Here is a 20,055-nt window from a genome sequence, read left to right on the forward strand (position 1 = left end):
GACTGACTGACTGACTGACTGACTGTTGGAGTCCCTAGGGAATTTGCTTTCCTAATGAATTTCTCCTGTGAGCTGTCCTCTTAATAATTGGAGATTCAGTTCTGTAGAGGTTTGTGTCTAGTAACCCAGCACAGGGCAGGAAGTCACAAGACCTGGGTTCTGATCCTGGCCTCACCAGTAAGCCAGAGTGAAACCTTGGTCAAATTAATTATCATGAGCTATCTGTCCTGGACTTAAGCTTCTCCGGTTGTAAAATGGAATTAATCACATCGGCCTTTATTTCCTCACAGAGCTGCAGAGAAGGACAAATAAGATAACAGAAGTGAAAGAGCTCTTGTCTCCTTAGAAGAAAGGCTGAGAAACTTAAGGTAAGAGTATTATTGTTATTGCTATTCCATGGCTTTCATTCCTTTTCTTCTCTTTCTGTTGCCTCTAGCAAAGTCTTTGCAAAGTTATAGGCAATTATTAAACATGCTTTATGTACCAGTTGATATTTTAGGTGTTGGGAAGGATACAGAGGAAAATCATGCACCCAGTCCATGCCCTCTAAGATTGCAACTTCCATTTCTGGCTCAGCCTATTATAATGATTTCTGCCTGGGTACTTAGAAGCATAAAAGACAAGAATTAACTTCATTTTTCCTCTCTGCATTGTAACTGGGGACTTCTGTCCCTCGAGCGGTGTACTACAAGGTCTAGATTGAAGATATGTGGGGGAAAAACCGTGCAGTGTAAATAAAGGAATTTCTCTCTCACTCCCACATTTGCAAAGTACCTGACCCTTGAATGATCACTTTTTTTTCAGGCGTCTATCCTTAGCTTCATCCTTGGTTCTGTTCTGCTCCTACTCTATATGATCCAGCCCTCTCTTTGACCTTAGCTGTTGTCCATATGCTAATAACTCCCAAAGATGTATATCAACCTATCTTTGACTCCTCCCTTTTCAGCTTCCCCAACATTGGTTATCAGATTCTATGTCTCCTACTCAGCTCATGAGTTTTTTCCTCTAGGAGGTTGTTTTTTTTTTTTTTTTCCTTGCGGTACGCGGGCCTCTCACTGCCGCGGCCTCTCCCGCTGTGGAGCACAGCCTCCGGATGCGCAGGCCCAGCGGCCATGGCCCACGGGCCCAGCCGCTCCGCGACATGTGGCATCCTCCCGGACCGGGGCACGAACCCGTGTCCGCTGCATTGGCAGGCGGACTCCCAACCACTGTGCCACCAGGGAAGCCCCCTCTAGGAAATTTTATTCAGGTGGCCCAGAGTTTTTTTGCAGGGTCCTCTGCATTGCCTGAGCTATCTTCTCGTACCTCTGGTTTCCCATTGGATTGTGACCCCTCTGCTTGACTGGGAGCTCCTTGAGGACTGGACCCTGTTTTATTTCTCTTTTTCATCCATCCTAGAGCCCATACAGTACCTGGCTATAGTAAGTGCTCAATAAAGTTTGTGGAAAATATGGTGATAAATGTTGTGATAGAGATGTGTGTCCAAAGTCCAGTAGGAAGACTGAGAAGAGAGAATTAAATTTCCATATTGAGCAGAGCTGGGGGCAGGGGGAAGATGGAGAAGGACTAGGGAAAAGTCTTCAAGGAGAAGGTGGAGAGCAGAACTGCCCTCTTCTGAGAGTTCTGACAAAGCAGCCCAGGAAAGAAATGCTTCTTGTGTCTGCTCTTGCTAAGCCAGGGGCATCTCTGGCCAGTTGCCTCCCCTGCCTTAGGACTGGATGACTTTTATGGTCGGATCTGCAAATAAACCTCTGTCTATAACACATTGACCATGTAAGACAGGTGCCACTTAGTCATATAATATTAAACAAAGCTGACCTTAAATGTGCCTCTTTAACCGTGGTTGAAAATAGAGGTACACACACAGGCTCATGGGTCATGTATGCTTAGTTCTATACAGCAAAATGTCCTTTAAAATATATTGAAGGTTGGTTCTGAAAATTAACAGATTTAAGTCTCAGAAGGTAGCACATTGGGTCACTAGAACTGAATGTCTTTGAGCTGACTGTCAGATCTTTCCAAGGGCAAAAATGAAACATGATATCAGCCATTACAGGCCATGAACCTGTTCTCACCCACCTGATGCTTTTACTAATTAGCTTCTTGGCTGGGTGGCAATTTGGGGCAAGTGCATGCAAGCTGGATTCACAGGGGAGCCCACATTCCACTCTGCCATTTCGCAAGCCACTGGGATACTACACTGCTCCTCTTGGCTTCTTTCCCTCCCAGGAGTCCTGCTCTGCCCTGGTGGAAAAATGGGAGCAGGAGAACTTTTCATTAAATGGAGAGATTTCATGGGGCTTTGGTGTTTTGTTAGTTTTATTTATTTATTTTTTTAGTGGGTTGTCTGAAAACATTCATGTTCCTTGACCCATTAATTTCACTTCCGGGATACTATCATTAGGAAACAATCCAAAATATTGAAAAACAGGCTAAATCACAAAGATGTTTTTGTAACATGATTTAGACTAGCAGAAAATGAAAAGCAATTTAAATCTCTTAATAATTGGAGAATGGGTCGGTGAATCTTGATACACTGGTCTAATGGACTGTTACACACAATGTTTGTTAAGAAGTCTATGCCACAGCATGGAGAAAGTGCTGATGACTAAGTGAAATGTAGGACCCAAAATGATATGTACATTAATATTCCACTGCTTTGTAAAAATACAAAAACACATAGGAAAAAACTAAAGGAAATATTCTAAATTGCTAACAATGCTTGGGTTGAGGTGCTGGGATTATGAGTGGTTTTTTTCTCTTTGTTATCAACATCTGCATGTTGTGCTTATATTACTTGTAAAATAAAGTAAAAATAAAAGTGGGTAGTATGCCAGTGAAGACAGGAGATTGGTAAAGCAGGCAGCTTGTAGGTATATTCTTAAACTTTTCTCAGTTTATGCTCAATCTGACTTCACGGACTGTTTATACTTTTTCTGAGGCAAGAAGAAATAGGACATTACGGTGTGATCTGTTCCTCCCTTGGAATGGGTGTGCGTGGAGGGAGGTGGAGGGGTGGTGGCAACAGGATTCTCCTTGTTACTCAGTGTTTCACTGCTCATGTACACTTTAGGGTTAATCACCTTTGTTGCCTATTACCATGTTCAAGCTAATTGTTTTAGAGTTCAGAAGAGTAAAACTACCAAATTGACCACGCCTTGAGTTATCATCTGCGAAACAGATAACTGACACTGATCCAAGATTTGGAAATGCCAAGGACTTACTGTGGTTCTTAAAATAATTTTCCAACCTAATCTAGATAGAAGTAGAGATAGGAGCAAAGAGGTGGCGCCGACTCAAAGACTGTTCTTAAGCTAGCGCTGAATTTAAATAACAGCAAGTGCCAAGTTGGTGTGATGTTGACAAGACCTAGAACAGGGTCCTGGAAACATTGATCAGTGGAGATTCCTGTTGCTCTCCAACCTACCTGCATATCGTGGCCTAAAGAGGAGAGATTTTGCAGGGTCCTTCTGCCATACTTCTGGCTAAACGCCTTCCTCTTACGTCTTTGAATTTTCCCTCCTGCCATTAACATTTTACTTACAATGGAATTGGAAAATTGAAGGTAGCATTAAGCCAGGTTTATAATCTGTTAAAACCAGAGTCAATTCAATTTAATTAATAATTATTAAGCATCTTCTATGTACGAGCTAATATGCTAGATAATATATTATAGTGGAAGTGCTATTACCCTAGGAGTAATAAAACCTGCACTCTGGTCCTGGCTCTGACCACTTTTAAGCTCTGGCAGCTTCATCTATAGAAAAAGAGGGTTGAAGCACTAGATGGTCTCCCAAGAGTCTTTCTACTTCTAGCCTTCACTTATCTAAGGACACCTGCACAAAAGACTGAGTTGCAAATAAAGGGTTTAAAAGAAAAAAACCCTTACTTCATAAAATTGCTGCACCCTTCTAGAAAAAGACCCCTTTGAAAAAATGATATTCATAGATAATGTTTATTGAGCCTTTACTATGTACCAGGCTCTGAGCTTAGCACTTTACATAGATTACTTCCCTTAATCTTTATAACAACCCTTTGAGGTATGAGCACCGTTAGCCCTATTTTGCAGATGATGAAATTGAGACTTAGGGAGATCAAGAGACATGTATGATGTCAGTTAGTAAGTCATAGATCCAGGATTCAGACTTGGGCAGTGTGACTCTAGACCCAGGCTTTTAACCATGGTATTTATACTGCCTGCCCATTACCCAGTGAAAGTTTAGGGATAACCTGCAAAGGGACCATTGTTTCTCACCTTCCAAAGGAAGCAATTAGTATCTTGCATTGCAAGACTCTTGGGAAAGCAGTTCTCTAGGACACTTCAGGCCACAATATGGACCAATATGAGAGGACATGAGAGAATTCAGTGGGCTGTTTTGCATCTTTGTGTGGGAGGTTGTGTGTGTGGGGGGGTGTGTGTGTGTGGGGGTGGGTGGAGACTGTGTGTGTGTTTTATGCACAAATACGTGCACGTAGGTATAGGGAAAACTTTGAACTGGCTTCTTTCCATTTAGCTGGAAGTAAAATGGTATGAAACAAGTTGACCAAGATTTAGCAGAGAAACAGGTTTCCTAGACTTAGATTCTTTATCCTGGTTGGTGGAGTGAGGGGTGGGGGCAGAATAGGAGGAGGAGGTAGAAGGGATAGAAAGAATATCTTATAGGCAGATTTTGAAATGAATTGAAGGGTAGGAATTCAGTCTGCCCTGCCCACCTTGTAATGTTGATTTTCTGGGTCTTGGCTTGGGAAATATCTGGGCTCTCACTAATGTGTTTCATTTTGGCTCGGCCCCTCAGGTATACTGGGAGTGGCCGATGACTGCAAATGGAGTAAGAATTTAGCTTGGCCTTGCTGCCCTGTTGTTGTTACAAAAGAGTTGAATATATAGATTCCAATTGCATTTTTAAAGAGAGAGCCATGGATATCCTTTCTTCCCCTATCAAGTATCCTCAGGGACAGTCTGTTTGTCCAGGGGAAACAAGGTTATTTTATTGATTGAAGATGACGTCAGACCCCTGGCAGTGGCATGATTAAAGCTGTGGGCAGATTAAAGGTTGCAGAGTTCATAACTATTTTAATTCTTGCACATGAGACAAGGAATCTTTTCCTTTCCTTTCTCTAATAAATAAATGGAGTAGTGTTCCCCTTCTTATGTGACTCTTATCATGTAGATGAACATAAGTTCTTTAAGGAAAAAAAAAATCAGTAAACTGGAGAGGAATCAGCAAAGCTTTTTTCTTAGACGGATTTCTTTTCCTCTTTTAAACAGAAACAAAAAAGGCCAGGGGGCGGGGTGGTGGGGAGGGACAATCTGTGTCCGGTTGACATAAAGTGGTTTGGGTTTTGAAAAGGATATGGAGGAGAGGGGACAAAATTAAAGGAAGAGAGTAAGATTTTGGATATGTAAAGTTTTCTTGGTGAGGCGCTGGGTGCCAGGAGCAAGCCAGTCAAAATCAGCATGAAGAATCTAAATAGTACTGGAAAAGAATTGTAGTGGTTTCTCACCAGGGGCTCAAGTTTAAAAGCCTTGGGCTGTTTTCTGCGTGTTTCAGTTGAAGAAAAAAAAAAAAGACAACTGTTTTGTTCAAAATTGGACAATAGAAGCACGGCGGTTATTTACCATAGCTCTGTTAATAGCCCAGCTTTGATTCCAATTAGAAGTTGTTCCTCTGTTTTGAAATTAGGGGAGACACCCAAAAATAATTACCTTGCATATTGGAGGTGATTTTGCTTTTGCTTGTGATTATACGTTGGACCGAAACAAGATGGAAAGACAAATTTCCATGTTTGTTCACTGTGTATCTGTTCATTTTATTTTTGGCAACATTGCAAGGAAATAATGTTAAATTAATCACTGTGTGGTTTTGTGGATTTTTTTTTTAAACTTGGATGTTTTGGACATGCTCCCAAAATACAGGAACGCTTGTGTGCTTCCTTTGCATTGCTTTGCTCCTCAAATGGTGTCCCTGGTGCGGATTAAAGGCTTTCCTTTAAGTGATATGAGTGAGTCATGGCTAGGCCAGGGCAGAAAATAGGAATGTAGAACATGTGCCTCTCACCTAAACACAAACCCTTCAGTTTCATAACCATTTTGGTTGGACCTGCAGGGCTTTTCTGAGGGTCAAAGGAATAATTCGAAATGAGGACTATGTCAGATCCATATCTGGTGGGCGTTTGCATCTAGTCTCTATAATGTGAGTCCAGTAGTTTCCTTTTGTGGAGATACTGGGGCAGTGGAAGTGCTGAGAAAGCAAGTTGAGGCATCTTCTTGGAGAAGAGTCGCTGCTATGTGTGGAGAAGGTCAATCACCTTTGCTAAGAATGGATGGGCCATTGATCAGATTGTAAGCTCTGTGAGGGCAGGAACTACGTGTTGTGCATCCTTTGTAACCCTCATTGTGTTTAGCACAAGGCTGGCAAATGTGTGGAATAGCCAGGATGCAAGAAGTACTTAATGACTTGGTTGAAAAGAAGCTTGGGTTTTCTTCTGCCCCTCTGAGGCTGTAGCAGTTAAATCAGGAGCTTCACTGAGTGTCCTTTTTTTGTCTAAAATCTACCTTTTGATGACTGCCTTCCCTTCTGGGATGTGGGCCAGTGAGCCTCACTCACCTTTCCTGCTACTGATAGCAGTTTAAATGTTGCACCCAAAAGGTGACAGTGGTTATAGCTTTTGTCGTCACCTACCATTCCAAGTCAGAATGGAAGCAGCTGCTCCTGGGGGCTGTGAGGCTAGAGCAGAGCAATCCTGAACATTTCCATCCCCTGGAGACTGGACGACCCCCTGAACACAGCCGCTGGAGAGTGAGGTTTCTTTTTGTTCTTGTGGAAATGGACTCTGCCACTCACATAAAAGGCAAGCACACGGGAGGTAAAGTCATCCCCTTGGAAGGACTGGTTTGGTTAACTGTTGGCCATTGGTGGCAAAATAGAAACGACGTTTTTATTTCTCCCTCCCTCCCCCTCCTGACCATTTCAGAGTGACCAGTGGTTGGACTCTTGGCGGCGCTTACCCTGAACCTGAGTGTTAGGGGAGAGGGAATCTGCCGTTGCGGTTTCTGGAGCTGCTCATAAGCAAGAATTCCCTATCCTGAGCAAGGCTTTAAGCCTAAAAGAAAGCAGAAATAGGTATGGACCATCGGTGTGAGTGGGTGCCGGTGTGTGCGTGTGAGCCCGGGTGTGTGCAGGGCGGGGCGGGTGTGGGGTGGGAGGGGGTGGCGCGCTCTTCAGAGTCTGCATTTCCCTGCCTTTCAGGAAGGGTTTCTAAGTGATTTTTGTTTGAACCATACATGCTCCCATTTCTATTTTTTGGAGAGAAGAGAAGTAGTTTTCTAGTCATCTTTCCAGTTTCAGGCACCAGCAGAAATTTATATGTTATACCTGTCAGCCTAACAGAAAATCGCAATCTGACAGTTTAAGTACAGGAGTCCCAGAGGGTCACTGTGAGAGAGGGAAAGTGGACTTAAGGGAAGGTTCCTCAGCCCCTTGGTGCGTACTTCCCCCCAAAATATGATGAATGGGATTTAAAAGGGGCCTTTGGAAGGTTAACTGTGGGGTGAAACTGCTCAATAGAACAATTAGAAACCAGGTAGCAGTAATCATGCAAGAAGTGCAAAAGGAGGGGGGATGACCTTTTTCCATCTACCACACGCATCTTCTGGGTCACTCCCTGCAAGACTAAAGGAAAGGGGGTCATGTTTCCAGAGAGACCGGAGACTATTTCAAATCATAGAAGTCAGGGTCTGGGAGCCAGGACTCCAAAGTTCTCATCTAGGAACCTGAGGCTGGTTAGGTTGACCTAATTGTGACCTTTTGTGTGACATCATGTCCATTCTCCAGCACTACTTAAGATCCTTGAAGTGAAAGTTTCACTACTGAATATTAGTATTGAATTGCAGGACTTAACATGACAGACAGATTCTGTCCAAAGATTTTATGAGCCTCTAATGAATTTGCATAGACTATGCTGTGCAGAGAGAGAGAGAGGTCACCCACTACCATTTTTCAGGTGGGAAAACAGAAGCCAAGAAAGAGGAATCAATTGCTTAGGTTAACCTGTAAACCCATAGCATGATTAGAATTTGAGTCTTAAGTTGTCTCTACTACTGATATCCATTTCACTCAACCCATATTATTTCCCTAAGAAGAATTGGGGTGGGGGAAGGGATATGGTAATCATACCCTTTCCAGAAGGATGACCTTTTAGTTTTTCGATTTCTAAATGCTGTCAGTGGTATACTTCAAATAAAGAGGGCTTCCCCTTTAAGCTCCTCCTACCCAACAACAACAACAAAATCTCAATGACTATTTCTGGATGGCTGAAAGAGAAACTTTGTCAATAACAATTCTCCCAAGCCCTTCTCTTACTAAGCCAAGGAGTATCCAAAATGGACAATACAAAAAGGATTTAAAAAAAAGATATGTTTCAGAGTTTTATGAGATCAGAGAAAAAGATTTGCATCAAGCAGAGATCATTTCTATCTGGTGCAAGCCAAGCTCTCTTCACTTTTTATTTATTTGAGTTATTATTTGGCATTTTGTAGCTCCCTCCACATGCTGAACAGCTTTACAGATCCTGCCTATGGGGTAATTTCCCTCACGGTCCTTCCCCCGCTGCCACAACCATAAGAGTTGGATTTTTCATTTCAGTACAATACAGAGAGATGAACTTTGTAAGGACCTAGGAAAATTGCCCTCTCTGATCACCCAACTTGGCTGCTTCACGTTTCCCCAGTGCTTTTAGGAGTTAAGTCAAGATTGAATACTTAACCCAGGCTAAAAGTAAAAGAGGAAACAGAGGGCTCTTATGCCTCCAAGTTCCTCATCATGTCAATGTTAGAGCCAGAAGCCACCCAACAATTAACTGATTAATTCTAGATTCAGTGCTCTACTTTGTCTCTGCAGTGGAATCCTCACCCCCAAATACTCATTTTCTTCCCCTTTAGAGGACTGATTTATCCATCACCTGGATGTTAAGCTTCCTGTTTCCCCTTCCCAGGTCAAGGGCAGCCCAGGTGCCCAATTTCTCTCTCTCTTCACAAGGCACCACCAGCAATAGAGATGAGAAATTCTGAAGAACAGCCAAGTGGAGGAACCACAGTATTGCAGCGTCTGCTACAAGAGCAGCTCCGCTATGGCAATCCTAATGAGAATCGCAACCTGCTTGCCATACACCAGCAAGCCACAGGGAACGGCCCTCCTTTCCCCAGTGGCAGTGGGAACCCAGGCCCTCAGAATGATGTGTTGAGTCCCCAAGACCACCACCAACAGCTTGTGGCTCATGCTGCTCGACAAGAACCCCAGGGGCAGGAAATCCAGTCAGAAAACATCATCATGGAGAAGCAGCTTTCCCCTCGAATGCAGAATAACGAAGAACTCCCGACCTATGAGGAAGCCAAGGTCCAGTCCCAGTACTTTCGGGGCCAACAGCATGCCAGTGTCGGAGCTGCCTTCTATGTCACGGGAGTGACCAACCAGAAGATGAGGACTGAGGGACGCCCATCAGTTCAGCGGCTCAATCCTGGAAAAATGCATCAGGATGAAGGACTCAGAGACCTTAAGCAAGGACATGTTCGCTCCTTGAGTGAACGACTAATGCAGATGTCACTGGCCACCAGTGGAGTTAAGGCCCATCCGCCTGTTACCAGCGCTCCCCTCTCCCCACCACAACCCAATGACCTCTACAAGAATCCCACAAGTTCCAGTGAATTCTACAAGGCCCAAGGGCCACCTCCCAGCCAGCATAGCCTGAAGGGCATGGAACACCGAGGCCCCCCACCAGAGTATCCCTTCAAGGGCATGCCACCCCAGTCTGTAGTGTGCAAGCCCCAAGAGCCAGGGCACTTCTATAGTGAGCATCGTCTGAACCAGCCAGGGAGAACAGAGGGGCAACTGATGAGGTATCAGCATCCCCCTGAGTATGGAGCAGCCAGGTAAGAGAGTTCCCTTTCTGTCATTCCCTGACCTCATCCCCAACCAGCTTCTGCTGTGTGTTGGGAGTCTTAAGGGAAGGAATGGGCAGGTGTTTGGTATAACAAACTCTGCAGTGCATGGCTGGCCCCTGGCTTAGCAAATTTCCTGCCAACCTGAATTTCTAGCCTCTTCAGCCGTCACTAGCCCTGTATTAACATACCCTTGACTTTATAGGTTGAGCATGGCCCCAGCTGCCTAGTGGCTGAACAGGAGCACAAGTCTTGATTTCAGCAGCTTTTCGCTGTCCGGTCTCCTCAGATATTGAAGGAAGAGTCAGTGTTCCTCTTCTTGTGAGTTATTAAGCCCTTCTTTGAGGGGAAGTAAATGATCTTGCGCTTGAGTCTGGAATATCCTATCACTTTCATTTATTCTCCTCCACAAAGCTCTCTTCACTAATTTTTGCAAACAAATCTTTCTGCAGAATTTGTATGATTTTCTCAGACACTAAACAAACCTCCAGATATTATTGTTGGGAGAACTATATATGTGCAGGTTCAGAATGTGACTTGCCTTGTACTTCCTTGCAGTTCATGAAGTCTGGACTGCTTCATCTTTCTTCTGTAGAGAGTTTGTTAGCTGCCGGTGACATTTTTAAACATCTAAGTCAAATTCACCTCATATCATATAGATGCTAAAATGCAGAAGGAAAAATATTCCCATGGCTTCTGTACAACTTGCCATTAGTTCAGGAGGACTGTTTTGTATATTCATTAATTCCTAAATGTACTTCTGAATTATTCAGGGACCTATTGACTCACTGCTGTATCAACCAGACCTTAGGATTCTATGATTCTGTTCATTGTTCCTGTTGTTCCTGTTGGGGCCATGTCTCCAGTCAGGAGTATTTCAGCATATGGGACAGAGGGAAGGTTTCAACCTTGGGCAAAAATGATGGCAGTTATGTGTGGTATTCCTGCCTTGTTACCATGGGTGGTTATGGGTGGCTTTTTTCCATAGGCAGCCCCTAGACGAGGCCTGTGATCTCTTTGATGCCTAACTTTTTGCCTCCTGTCCCCTCTTACTCATTTGGGAAAGAGTCTCTTGGCTTGAAGTATAGTGGGTGACTCAAGAAAGAAGGCAGTCGGGGGTGGAGTAGGGTAAAGGTAAGAGAATGCACCTGGCATTTCCTGGCATTTCATTTTTTTCACCTCTAGGTCCTGTTTTTTAGCCAGAGGCAATTAATTCACTTTAGGCTCCACCTCTAACTTTGCCAGTTTAGGATTTTTTTAATTCCTTAACCCAGGCTGATTTCCTAACCTTTTTCAACCTCCTCTGTGCAGCATTCAAAGGGCAGGAGCCTAATGTCTGATAAGTGGCTTGAAACAGGAAATGGGGTAATGGACAGGGCCCTTCCGGTTTAAATGAGCAAGAACCCAATTCCCATCTGCCCAACGAAACGGAAGACCCAGGGAGGGGTTGGTCCATTGGACTGCTTAGCTTAATGGAAACCCATCCAAACCAGCAACATGGCAGTGAAGCTGGGGGGTTTTATTTTGCTCTTCTTATCAGCATGGAAGAGTGTGTGGCACTCCCTCCTATATGTGAGTGGGCTGTAAGTGTATTGCCTTGTGGGAGGGGAGTGTGTTGGCTGGGGTGTGGAGCAGAATCCAAGCCCCGCTCAACACATGGCCCGCCTTCCCAGGAAAGCTATTTTCAGAACTCATTCACCAGCATTGTTTGTGATCTGAAATGACTCCCACAGTGTTTGAAGCTAGATAGAAAAGCCCTTTGATCTGCCTAAAAAAATATTAAGGAGCCCAAAGAGAGATTCTTTTTTCCTCCCCATACTGATTAAACCACCAGAGAAACTTAGCTGCATATATTTAACCGAAAGGTATTTGTATTTTCTCCTCCCTCCTATGTTATCTGTGGCTCTCTCGCTCTATTCCCCAAAGCAGTAGATTCCAAGCTGATTACCCTCTCTTGAGTGGTATTTTAATACACAGGTTTGCTGGAACAGTTTTTATTTTTTCCTCTATGGGAGAGGAATAGGGTGCTTGATATGCTCAAAGAATAATCAAGCCTAAGACAATCCTAACCAGAAGATGCTCTTTGTGAGCTTTGGGTCTGCAGCAGACAAACTCTGGCAATAAAATTTTTCAGAGCCTGGGGTGAGGGTGTGGCACCTATTGACAAATTACTGGCAAGGGGAGGTCCTTGAATTGCTTTCCGTAAGTATACCACTTTTAGGTGGTGGCACATTTTTCCTCCTTTATTTCCTTTAACCAACTAGCTGGACAGTTTGTGAGTACCTTTCCAAGTAACTGCCGCTAGCACCAAATGATTAGAAGACAAAATCCTTAGTTCTTAATCCACAGATTACAGATCAAGATTCAGAGTAAGCTCTTTGAACAAATTGTTCAAAAAACCTTTGTTGGCCTTTAGAGGTGCGGTGAAATGCTAGAGATTTGCTGTTAAAATGAACAAAACGTTATAAACAGTCTTTTTTATTACTTCATCTTCCCTATGCCGTCCTCCCCCCTTAAAAAATAAATATCCTGAATGCCCAGAACTCCAGATGGGAAACAAGGCCAAGCCATCTGAAGAATTAAAACTTTTCTGAATCTTTGTCTTTCTAAGTGCTGAGCCTTTTCTGCATCCGGGGTTTATACATTTATCAACTGCTTTTAAAAATTAAATCCTTTCTGTTTGTAAAGCAGCCACCTCCTTTCAATTGTTGAAATCGTGCCCAGATCTGAGGTTTCTTGAAATCCTTTTTTAGTGGAATCTAAGGGTGACCTAACTCTGTAGTTCAGAGCGGAGCTGGTTGTGCAAGAGAAACAATCAGGAATTTGCAGCCCTCTCCAGGATTCAGAGAGTAACCATCACAGAGCCTGGGAAAGGCACAGTTTCTGTGGGGAGAATAAATTGGGTTCCAGGCTGTTGGCACCTGCTCTGGTGAGAGTGTGCATGTGCGGGCTTGCACACGTGTAGGCCAGGAGTGTATAGTGTGCGTTGGGGGTGTGTGTGGGGGGCTGTGTGTCTCGGAAGGGCAGGGGCTCCAGTCAGAGAGGTGGCAGGGTGGAAGTTGCTGTGTCAGCTCAATGGATCTGCTTTTGCTTTCCCTTTGTGTCCTCACAAGCTGTCTCTGCGAGGGATTTCCCCCGGCTTTGAGGAGATGCTGATTTTGGTCACTGGCCTCTGTCCTGCGTGTATGTCAGGTCTCCTTTTCCGCAGAGCACCTGGGGCCCAGGTTGTCTTAGGAAGGAGAAGGATGAAGGGAGGGAAGGGGCAGGGAGGCAGGTCAGGGCGTCCATGGGATCATGTGATTGTGTTGTGTACAGGCGGCTTGTTGTTCCTGGTTAATGTGTCAGTGGGGAGAGATTCCTGCTGCTGTGCAGTGGAAAGACCTGGGGAGTGTGCCGCTCACCCAGCTGCCACCTTTATTATTACTATTACTCTGATTATTTTTTAATCTTGAGTGTAGTTTCGCTTTCTCTGACATTCCCCCAGCTCGCTCCCATTCCCGTCATTCCTCAGTCCCCTTCTCTCAGGGGGAAATTCACAGGAGTGTTAATACTGTCCTACTTTTTCATGGTGGGCGGATGCTGGAGTCCAGATGGAGTTCGTTGGCTGGAGGGCTTTTTCTCCTTTTGCGACTGCCCAAACCTTGCTTCGTGTTTGCAAACCTGCCAGGGACGGACTGCGTTGGTTTTCCCAACATCACGGTGCACTGAAATCTGCTCCTTTTTCCAGCCTGGGGAAGCCAAGGGGCAGCTGCCTTTTCTCCACTTATCTTTAGGCAGAGCCCAGAGTCGCGGCTGGGGCCACTGCCACCCTGGGCTTATCCTACTCTGGAGACCTCCTCCCAGAGACCTTGTGGTCTCTCCTTTCCCGAGGCCCCTGGGAGGCCATGTTCTGTCCAGGGCATGGAGGGGCCTTTCAGGAGGGAGGCCAGGGCAGGAGGGAGGCCAGTGGCCGGTCTGTTTGAGAAAGAGGTCTGGGTTGCTGATGGGACACAGCGGAGCTGTGGGAAGGAGGCCCAGTTCACAACTGGGCATTCAGTCTTTAAAAGAGAACACCTCCCGGGCCTTGGGTTTCCAACTCGTGGCGCTGAGGCTGAAGGTTAATATGGTCATTTACCCCTTAAAGTTTGAAAGCTGGATTGAAGAACATGAAATTTAAGCCCCTCTTTTCTGCGCAAGATATACAAAAGCCCCAGCAAATCCCAGGACATCATGCTTTAACTCTAGGGATATATATAAATTATAATAGCTCTTACTAGAAGTGGAAGGAGAGCACATAGTCCATTTTACCTCTGAGGAAACTGAAGATCCACAGCATGAAAAATGAAGAAAGACTCTCCCCCAAATAAGTTTATAAACAGCTCCCAGGCTTTTGATTGAATGAGTGCTTTGAGCTCTTTGACATAACGGTTAGGTATGGTAGCAACTTTCCAGTTGTAATCATAAAAACCATGTAAATTCTTCTGTCTACAAAAACTTTTCCCTCTTCAATATTCAACAATTATTTATAGTGACAGATGTGTGAAATTGGAAGAATGTGGGTACACCAGACGCATTGATGGGGCTGAGAGACAACTTTTGGCTTGAGCAGGTTTGAGGGCTCCGGCGAACATCTGGGTTATTGGATATCTGTGAGCAAGTGTTTGGAATGGTTTTGTAGCTGTAAAAATCCCTCATAGTGAGGATCTCTTGTAGGGAGAGATAAATGAACAGTAATGACAACTGGAGTATGTGTGGGAGGGATGTGCTTTAGCATCTGGAATGCCTGTTAAAAGTTAATTGCTCCTGGTGATTCGTCCCAGTTTCACCACAAATTTTATGCAATTTAGTGCAAAGATTAAGTGGATATCCCATAAGTAAAATCACTAACAGGGTCAACCATTCTCATTGGGAGGTAGATATGAGACTCTTTGTAATTCCTATGGAGCTCAAAACTGAGAAGAGTTCAGTATTTTTGTAATTCATTTGTGACCTCGGGAACAAAATAGGTTCATGCAGATGAAGTAACTTGAGCAAGGTTACACAGCTAGTAAGCAGTAGGAAAAGTCTCCAAACTCTGTTGGGATCCAAATCCTGTGCTCTTAGCCATCTGTCTTCCCTGGATTGAGAAATATCAACTGTAGGACAGGCATCCACAGGATGTGGGAGTATATGAGGGTAGCTGGGCATGGGCTGGGGGGTGAACAAGTTTTTTTGCTTTCAGTGTATACCGACATATTCTTCCTGGTCGTGGTGATGGTAGAAGTGATCCGTCTGCATACTCTGCTTGTTTCCCTTAATGGCTGATAGTCCAGTATTAGGTACAAAAATGGAAGAGTCACATTAAACCACGTACCAAAGTTCTCTTTCTAGAACTTTCTATAAGCAATAGGCTGGGAATCTGAACATCAGTGGAAATCATTGCATTATAGTAGTGGAAAGAACCAGAAAATGGGACTGAGGTTCTACCCTGGAACTGCCACTAACTCACTCTGTAATATATTTGGCAGATCACTTCCCCTCTCTGTACCTCAGTTTCCCCCTCTGTCCAATGACAGAGTTGAACTAAAGGATTTCTTTAAGGCCTTTCCAGTCCTTACATTTTGTGATTCAGTTAAGTCAAAAATAGTATGGTAGTGTTGCCTGTAATCCCCTCCAAATCTTGGGATTATTGCTGCTAAAAGGCATCATTCAATTATTAACTGTAATCAACAATAATTATTTGGTGTCTCTAATGTAATAAGTATCTATATATCCTCAAGTCATTTTTTGTGACTATATGAATTATCCAAGAGAGTTGCAGATAACACGATGAAGGGTTGATTTGGCGACGGTTTGCCGTTTCCTTCTGCGCAAGTGGAATGAACTTTCTAACTGTGACTCTGTGTGCTGGGCCACATATAGAATGCCAGCAAAGGGTTTGTTTAAAATCCTGAGGTGACAATTACCTAGTTGAAGACGAATTTAAAATGCTTCCCCTTGAATAACCAGTGTACAAGGATGCATCACTTAGATTTTCACAAAGCAACCCTTGAGATCATCTGGTTCCATCCTGCATGGGATCACACCTCTGTCGGTCAGGTATTCACAGGACCCCGTAGTCTAACCCTTCCTGCTCCTCATTTCTCAGCTGCCTGGGGGCCCTGGGAGCCTCCTCGTCTCCCTTTCTTGTGCCCCTCTCCCCAGTGCCTTTAGAGGGAGCTTAACCTGAGCACACCCTCCATGTTTTCCAGGCCAGCGCAGGACATCTCATTGCCGTTGTCAGCCCGGAACTCTCAGCCTCACAGTCCTACTTCTTCCCTCACGTCTGGGGGTTCCTTACCCTTGCTGCAGTCTCCACCATCCACTAGATTATCTCCTGCCCAACACCCCTTGGTCCCAAACCAAGGAGACCACTCAGCTCACCTGCCTAGGCCGCAGCAGCATTTCCTTGCTAACCAGGCTCACCAGGGGGATCATTACCGTCTCGCCCAGCCTGGCCTGAGTCAGCCGCAGCCGCCGCCGCCACACCATCACCACCATCACCAGCAGCAGCAGCCACAGCAGCAGCCAGGAGAAGCCTATTCAGCTATGCCTCGGGCCCAGCAGTCGTCTGCTTCGTATCAGCCAATGCCAGCCGACCCTTTTGCCATTGTTTCCAGAGCCCAGCAGATGGTTGAGATTCTCTCAGATGAGAACCGGAACTTGCGGCAGGAGTTGGAAGGATGCTACGAGAAGGTGGCGAGACTGCAGAAGGTGAGGCCCCACTATGGGGATATTTGAGTCTTTTTGAAATCTTATTGGTTTAATATCGATGTAAAAGTCTCCACTTGTGGGTCCCTGCATGACTTATGGGCGTGTCTTCAGGATTCTTATATTTCAAGGTTATAGATGGAGCAAACTTTGGAAAAGCCTTCTGCCTGTCTTTCTAGCAGAAGTAACATTTCGCAGACACCATAGCCCTCAAGAAAGCTTAATTGAGTGTTTTAGAAATACAAAAGGCAGAGAAACTGCTTCAGAAAGTCAAGAACACTGGAGAGGTCTGTGTAGGTGAAGGACCTGCCAGCATAAAGACTTTTCCTTTTGATTATATTTTCCCAAATACTGATTTTGAATGTTAAATATAAACCCATAGTTCCCAGAAAAATCTCACCACTGAAGTTAGATCCTGCCCTGCCTTGTTCTGGAAAGGGCTTAGAGTACTTTTCCGAGTGGCAGTTCTCACAGTAACCCTTTTTCAACACCCTTTCCTTTTCCCTCTTCTTGCTTTGGTCCTTCCCTGCAGATCAAATTCAACATCTGCTCTCTTTCTCTTGTGTGTGGGGGGGGGCAGGAGGGGCTTAGCACCACAGCTGGGTGACAGGTGACAGCCCTAGGCTGAGGAAGTAGCAAAAGGAGTATATGTCCCAAGTTCACATTCTTTCCTGGGCCCCTCCTGAGTCTACTGCAGCTGGGACTTTAGCTCTTGAGTGCCCTAAGCTAGGAACCTTACCTCTTGGCTTCCAGTGGCTGTTGGTGAATGGGGTTATGCCTTTGGCAGCCTCTTTACATCTTTTGTCATTGTGGAGCTCCTGTGGTTTGATCTCCCGACAATGCAGACTGTTCAGGGAGGTGAGGGTGAAGGTGGAGGAGGGAAGGAATGTTGCCTGGTATTGTTCAGTGACTCTGTCCTTAGGAGACACCCAGGAGTGGAAATTTCAGGGGCCTGAATGAAGCTGACAATATGTAAACACCAGATCTGGGTCCTAATGAAGAGGAGGGCTTACTATCAGCTAAGTATTTTTATGTAGCAAAAAATGCTTACCACCTACCCCGTGTTCCCCAGTCTGCATGGGGGTTGTTGGGTAAGAAATGTTTCTTCCCAGCTTTGCCCACAATTTAAAAATTTCTCCCTCCTCTCATACCTGCCCCCCCATCACATTGGTACAATAAATTAATCACACTCACACACTAGAAGCAGACTGGCCCATTGGCTGATTAGGTTTAACAGTTGACACCGCTCCCTAAACTCTCTATTCACGGTGGCCCTGGCCCCATCTTTGATGCAGTAAACAAAGGATGATGGACCCAGATCTGCAGGCTCTCTTTGCCAGAGGATGATGAATTTTTTTTTTTTTGAGGGGGAGGGAGGGTGGCAGGGAAACGGAGCAGAATAGGATTTGGGTTGTTGTTTTGTTCCCCAGTATGGGGAAAGATGCCTCAACCAAGCATAATCAGGACAGCTTGAGTGTTGGGAGAAGTGAAGGCCGACCCAGTGCTGCAGTGCATTAGAGGCACAGGTGGGGGAGAAGAGGACAAGGAAAGTGGGGAGAATAAGGTAGATATCAGCTGGTGCTAGAAAAAAGAAGGCCCGAGGCTCATGAGGGGAATAAGTAGACAGAATAAGTCTGGAAACCCACCACCATCCTCCCTCTCCCCTGCCCACAGACCAAACCAATGGATACACCCTTCTGTGACTTCTCTTCCTGAAAGGTCCTGTCGACAGATGTACAACTTGCCCTTTTGGAGGGAACAGTATCTACAAAGAGGGTAGGGAAAGGATCGGTACAACATCTTGAAGGAGTCCTCTGAACAGCTTGAGTAAAGGGACAGCCTTCCATGAGGATGAGGAGAAAAGGGAACCCTTGTACACTATTGGTGGGAATGTAAATTGGTGTCGCTACCATGGAAAACACTATGGAGGTTTCTCAAAAAACTAAAACTAGAACTACCATATGACCCAGTAACTTCACTCCTGGGTATATATCCGAAAGAAACAAAAACACGAATTCAAAAAGATACATGCATCCTAATGTTCATAGCAAGATTGTTTACAATGGCCAAGATATGGAGGCCACCTAACTGTCCATCAACAGATGAATGGAGAAAGAAGATGTGGTATGTATACACACACACACACACACACACACACACACACACACACAATGGAATACTACTCAGCCATAAAAAAGAATGAAACTTTGCCATTTGCAGCAACATGGATGGACTTGGAGGGCATTATGCTTAGTGAAATCAGTCAGACAGAGAAAGACAAATACTGTACATTATCACTTATATGTGGAACCTAAAAAACAAAACAAACTAATGAATATAACAAAAAAGAAGCAGACTCAAAGGTATAGAGAACAAACTAGGGTTAAGAGTGGGGAGAGGGGAAGGGGGAGCAGAGAAATAGAGGTAGGGGATTAGGAGGTACAAACTATTGTGTATAAAATAAGCTACAGGGCTTCCCTGGTGGCGCAGTGGTTAAGAATCTGCCTGCCACCTCAGGGGACACGGGTTCAAGCCCTGGTCTGGGAAGATCCCACATGCCGCGGAGCAACTAAGCCCATGTACCACACCTACTGAGCCTGCGCTCTAGAGCCCGCAAGCCACAGCTACTGAAGCCCGCGTGCCCAGAGCCCATGCTCTGCAACAAGAGAAGCCACCGCAGTGAGAAGCCCATGCACCTCAAAGAAGAGTAGCCCCTGCTCACCACAACTAGAGAAGGCCGCGCATAGCAACGAAGACCCAAAGCAGCCAAAAATAAATAAAATAAATAAATTTTTAAAAAGCTACAAGGATATATTGTACACCACAGGGAATATAGCCAATATTTTATAGTAACTATAAATAGAGTATAACCTTTAAAAATTGGGAATCACTATATTGTACACCTGTAACATATAATATTGTACATCAAATATTCTTCAATAAAAAAACCATAAACAGGGCTTCCCTGGTGGCACAGTGTTTGAGGGTCCGCCTTCCGCTGCAGGGGACACGGGTTCATGCCCTGGTCCGTGAGAATCCCACGTGCTGCGGAGTGGCTGGGCCTGTGAGCCATGGCTGCTGAGCCTGCGCGTCCGGAGCCTGTGCTCCACAAAGGGAGAGGCCACCACAGTGAGAGGCCTGCGAACCGCAAAAAAAAAAAAAAAAAAAAAACCATAAACAAACAAACACAAAAAATGGGGACTGCCTTCCAGGTGTGGCATTCTGTGGGGCACTGGAAAGCCTTGTACCCTAAAGGCTGCCCAGAGCAGACCAATACCAAGCCTGCTCTTTCAAATGGAAATGTGTATTTTCTCTACTGAGCACTTGAATTTCATGCAAAAGCTTTATCAGGCTCAGGCCTTGCAGATCTTGTCTCTAAATGCCATTCACCAGTTTTCACCTTCTGTGCT

At 44.9% G+C, this 20,055-nt stretch overlaps 1 protein-coding gene across 3 annotated transcripts in view; it reads left to right on the forward strand.

Moving 5' to 3' along the window:
- Positions 1-335: 335 nt before the first annotated feature.
- Positions 336-20,055, forward strand: part of AMOT (angiomotin) — a 51,162-nt gene continuing 31,442 nt past the window's right edge. Inside the window, exons 1-2 of one of the 3 annotated variants that reach the window (XM_060086915.1) lie at positions 336-368; positions 16,147-16,648. In XM_060086915.1, coding sequence (XP_059942898.1) covers positions 16,484-16,648 — 165 coding nt within the window. In that variant the 5' untranslated portion in view covers positions 336-368; positions 16,147-16,483. Of the gene's footprint in view, positions 369-7,103; positions 7,125-9,056; positions 9,929-16,146; positions 16,649-20,055 lie in introns of those variants that run through there. The other 2 variants (XM_060086916.1, XM_060086914.1) reach the window with 2 other exon arrangements.

Source organism: Mesoplodon densirostris, chromosome X (assembly GCF_025265405.1).
Source record: "Mesoplodon densirostris isolate mMesDen1 chromosome X, mMesDen1 primary haplotype, whole genome shotgun sequence".
Taxonomy (NCBI): domain Eukaryota; kingdom Metazoa; phylum Chordata; class Mammalia; order Artiodactyla; family Ziphiidae; genus Mesoplodon; species Mesoplodon densirostris.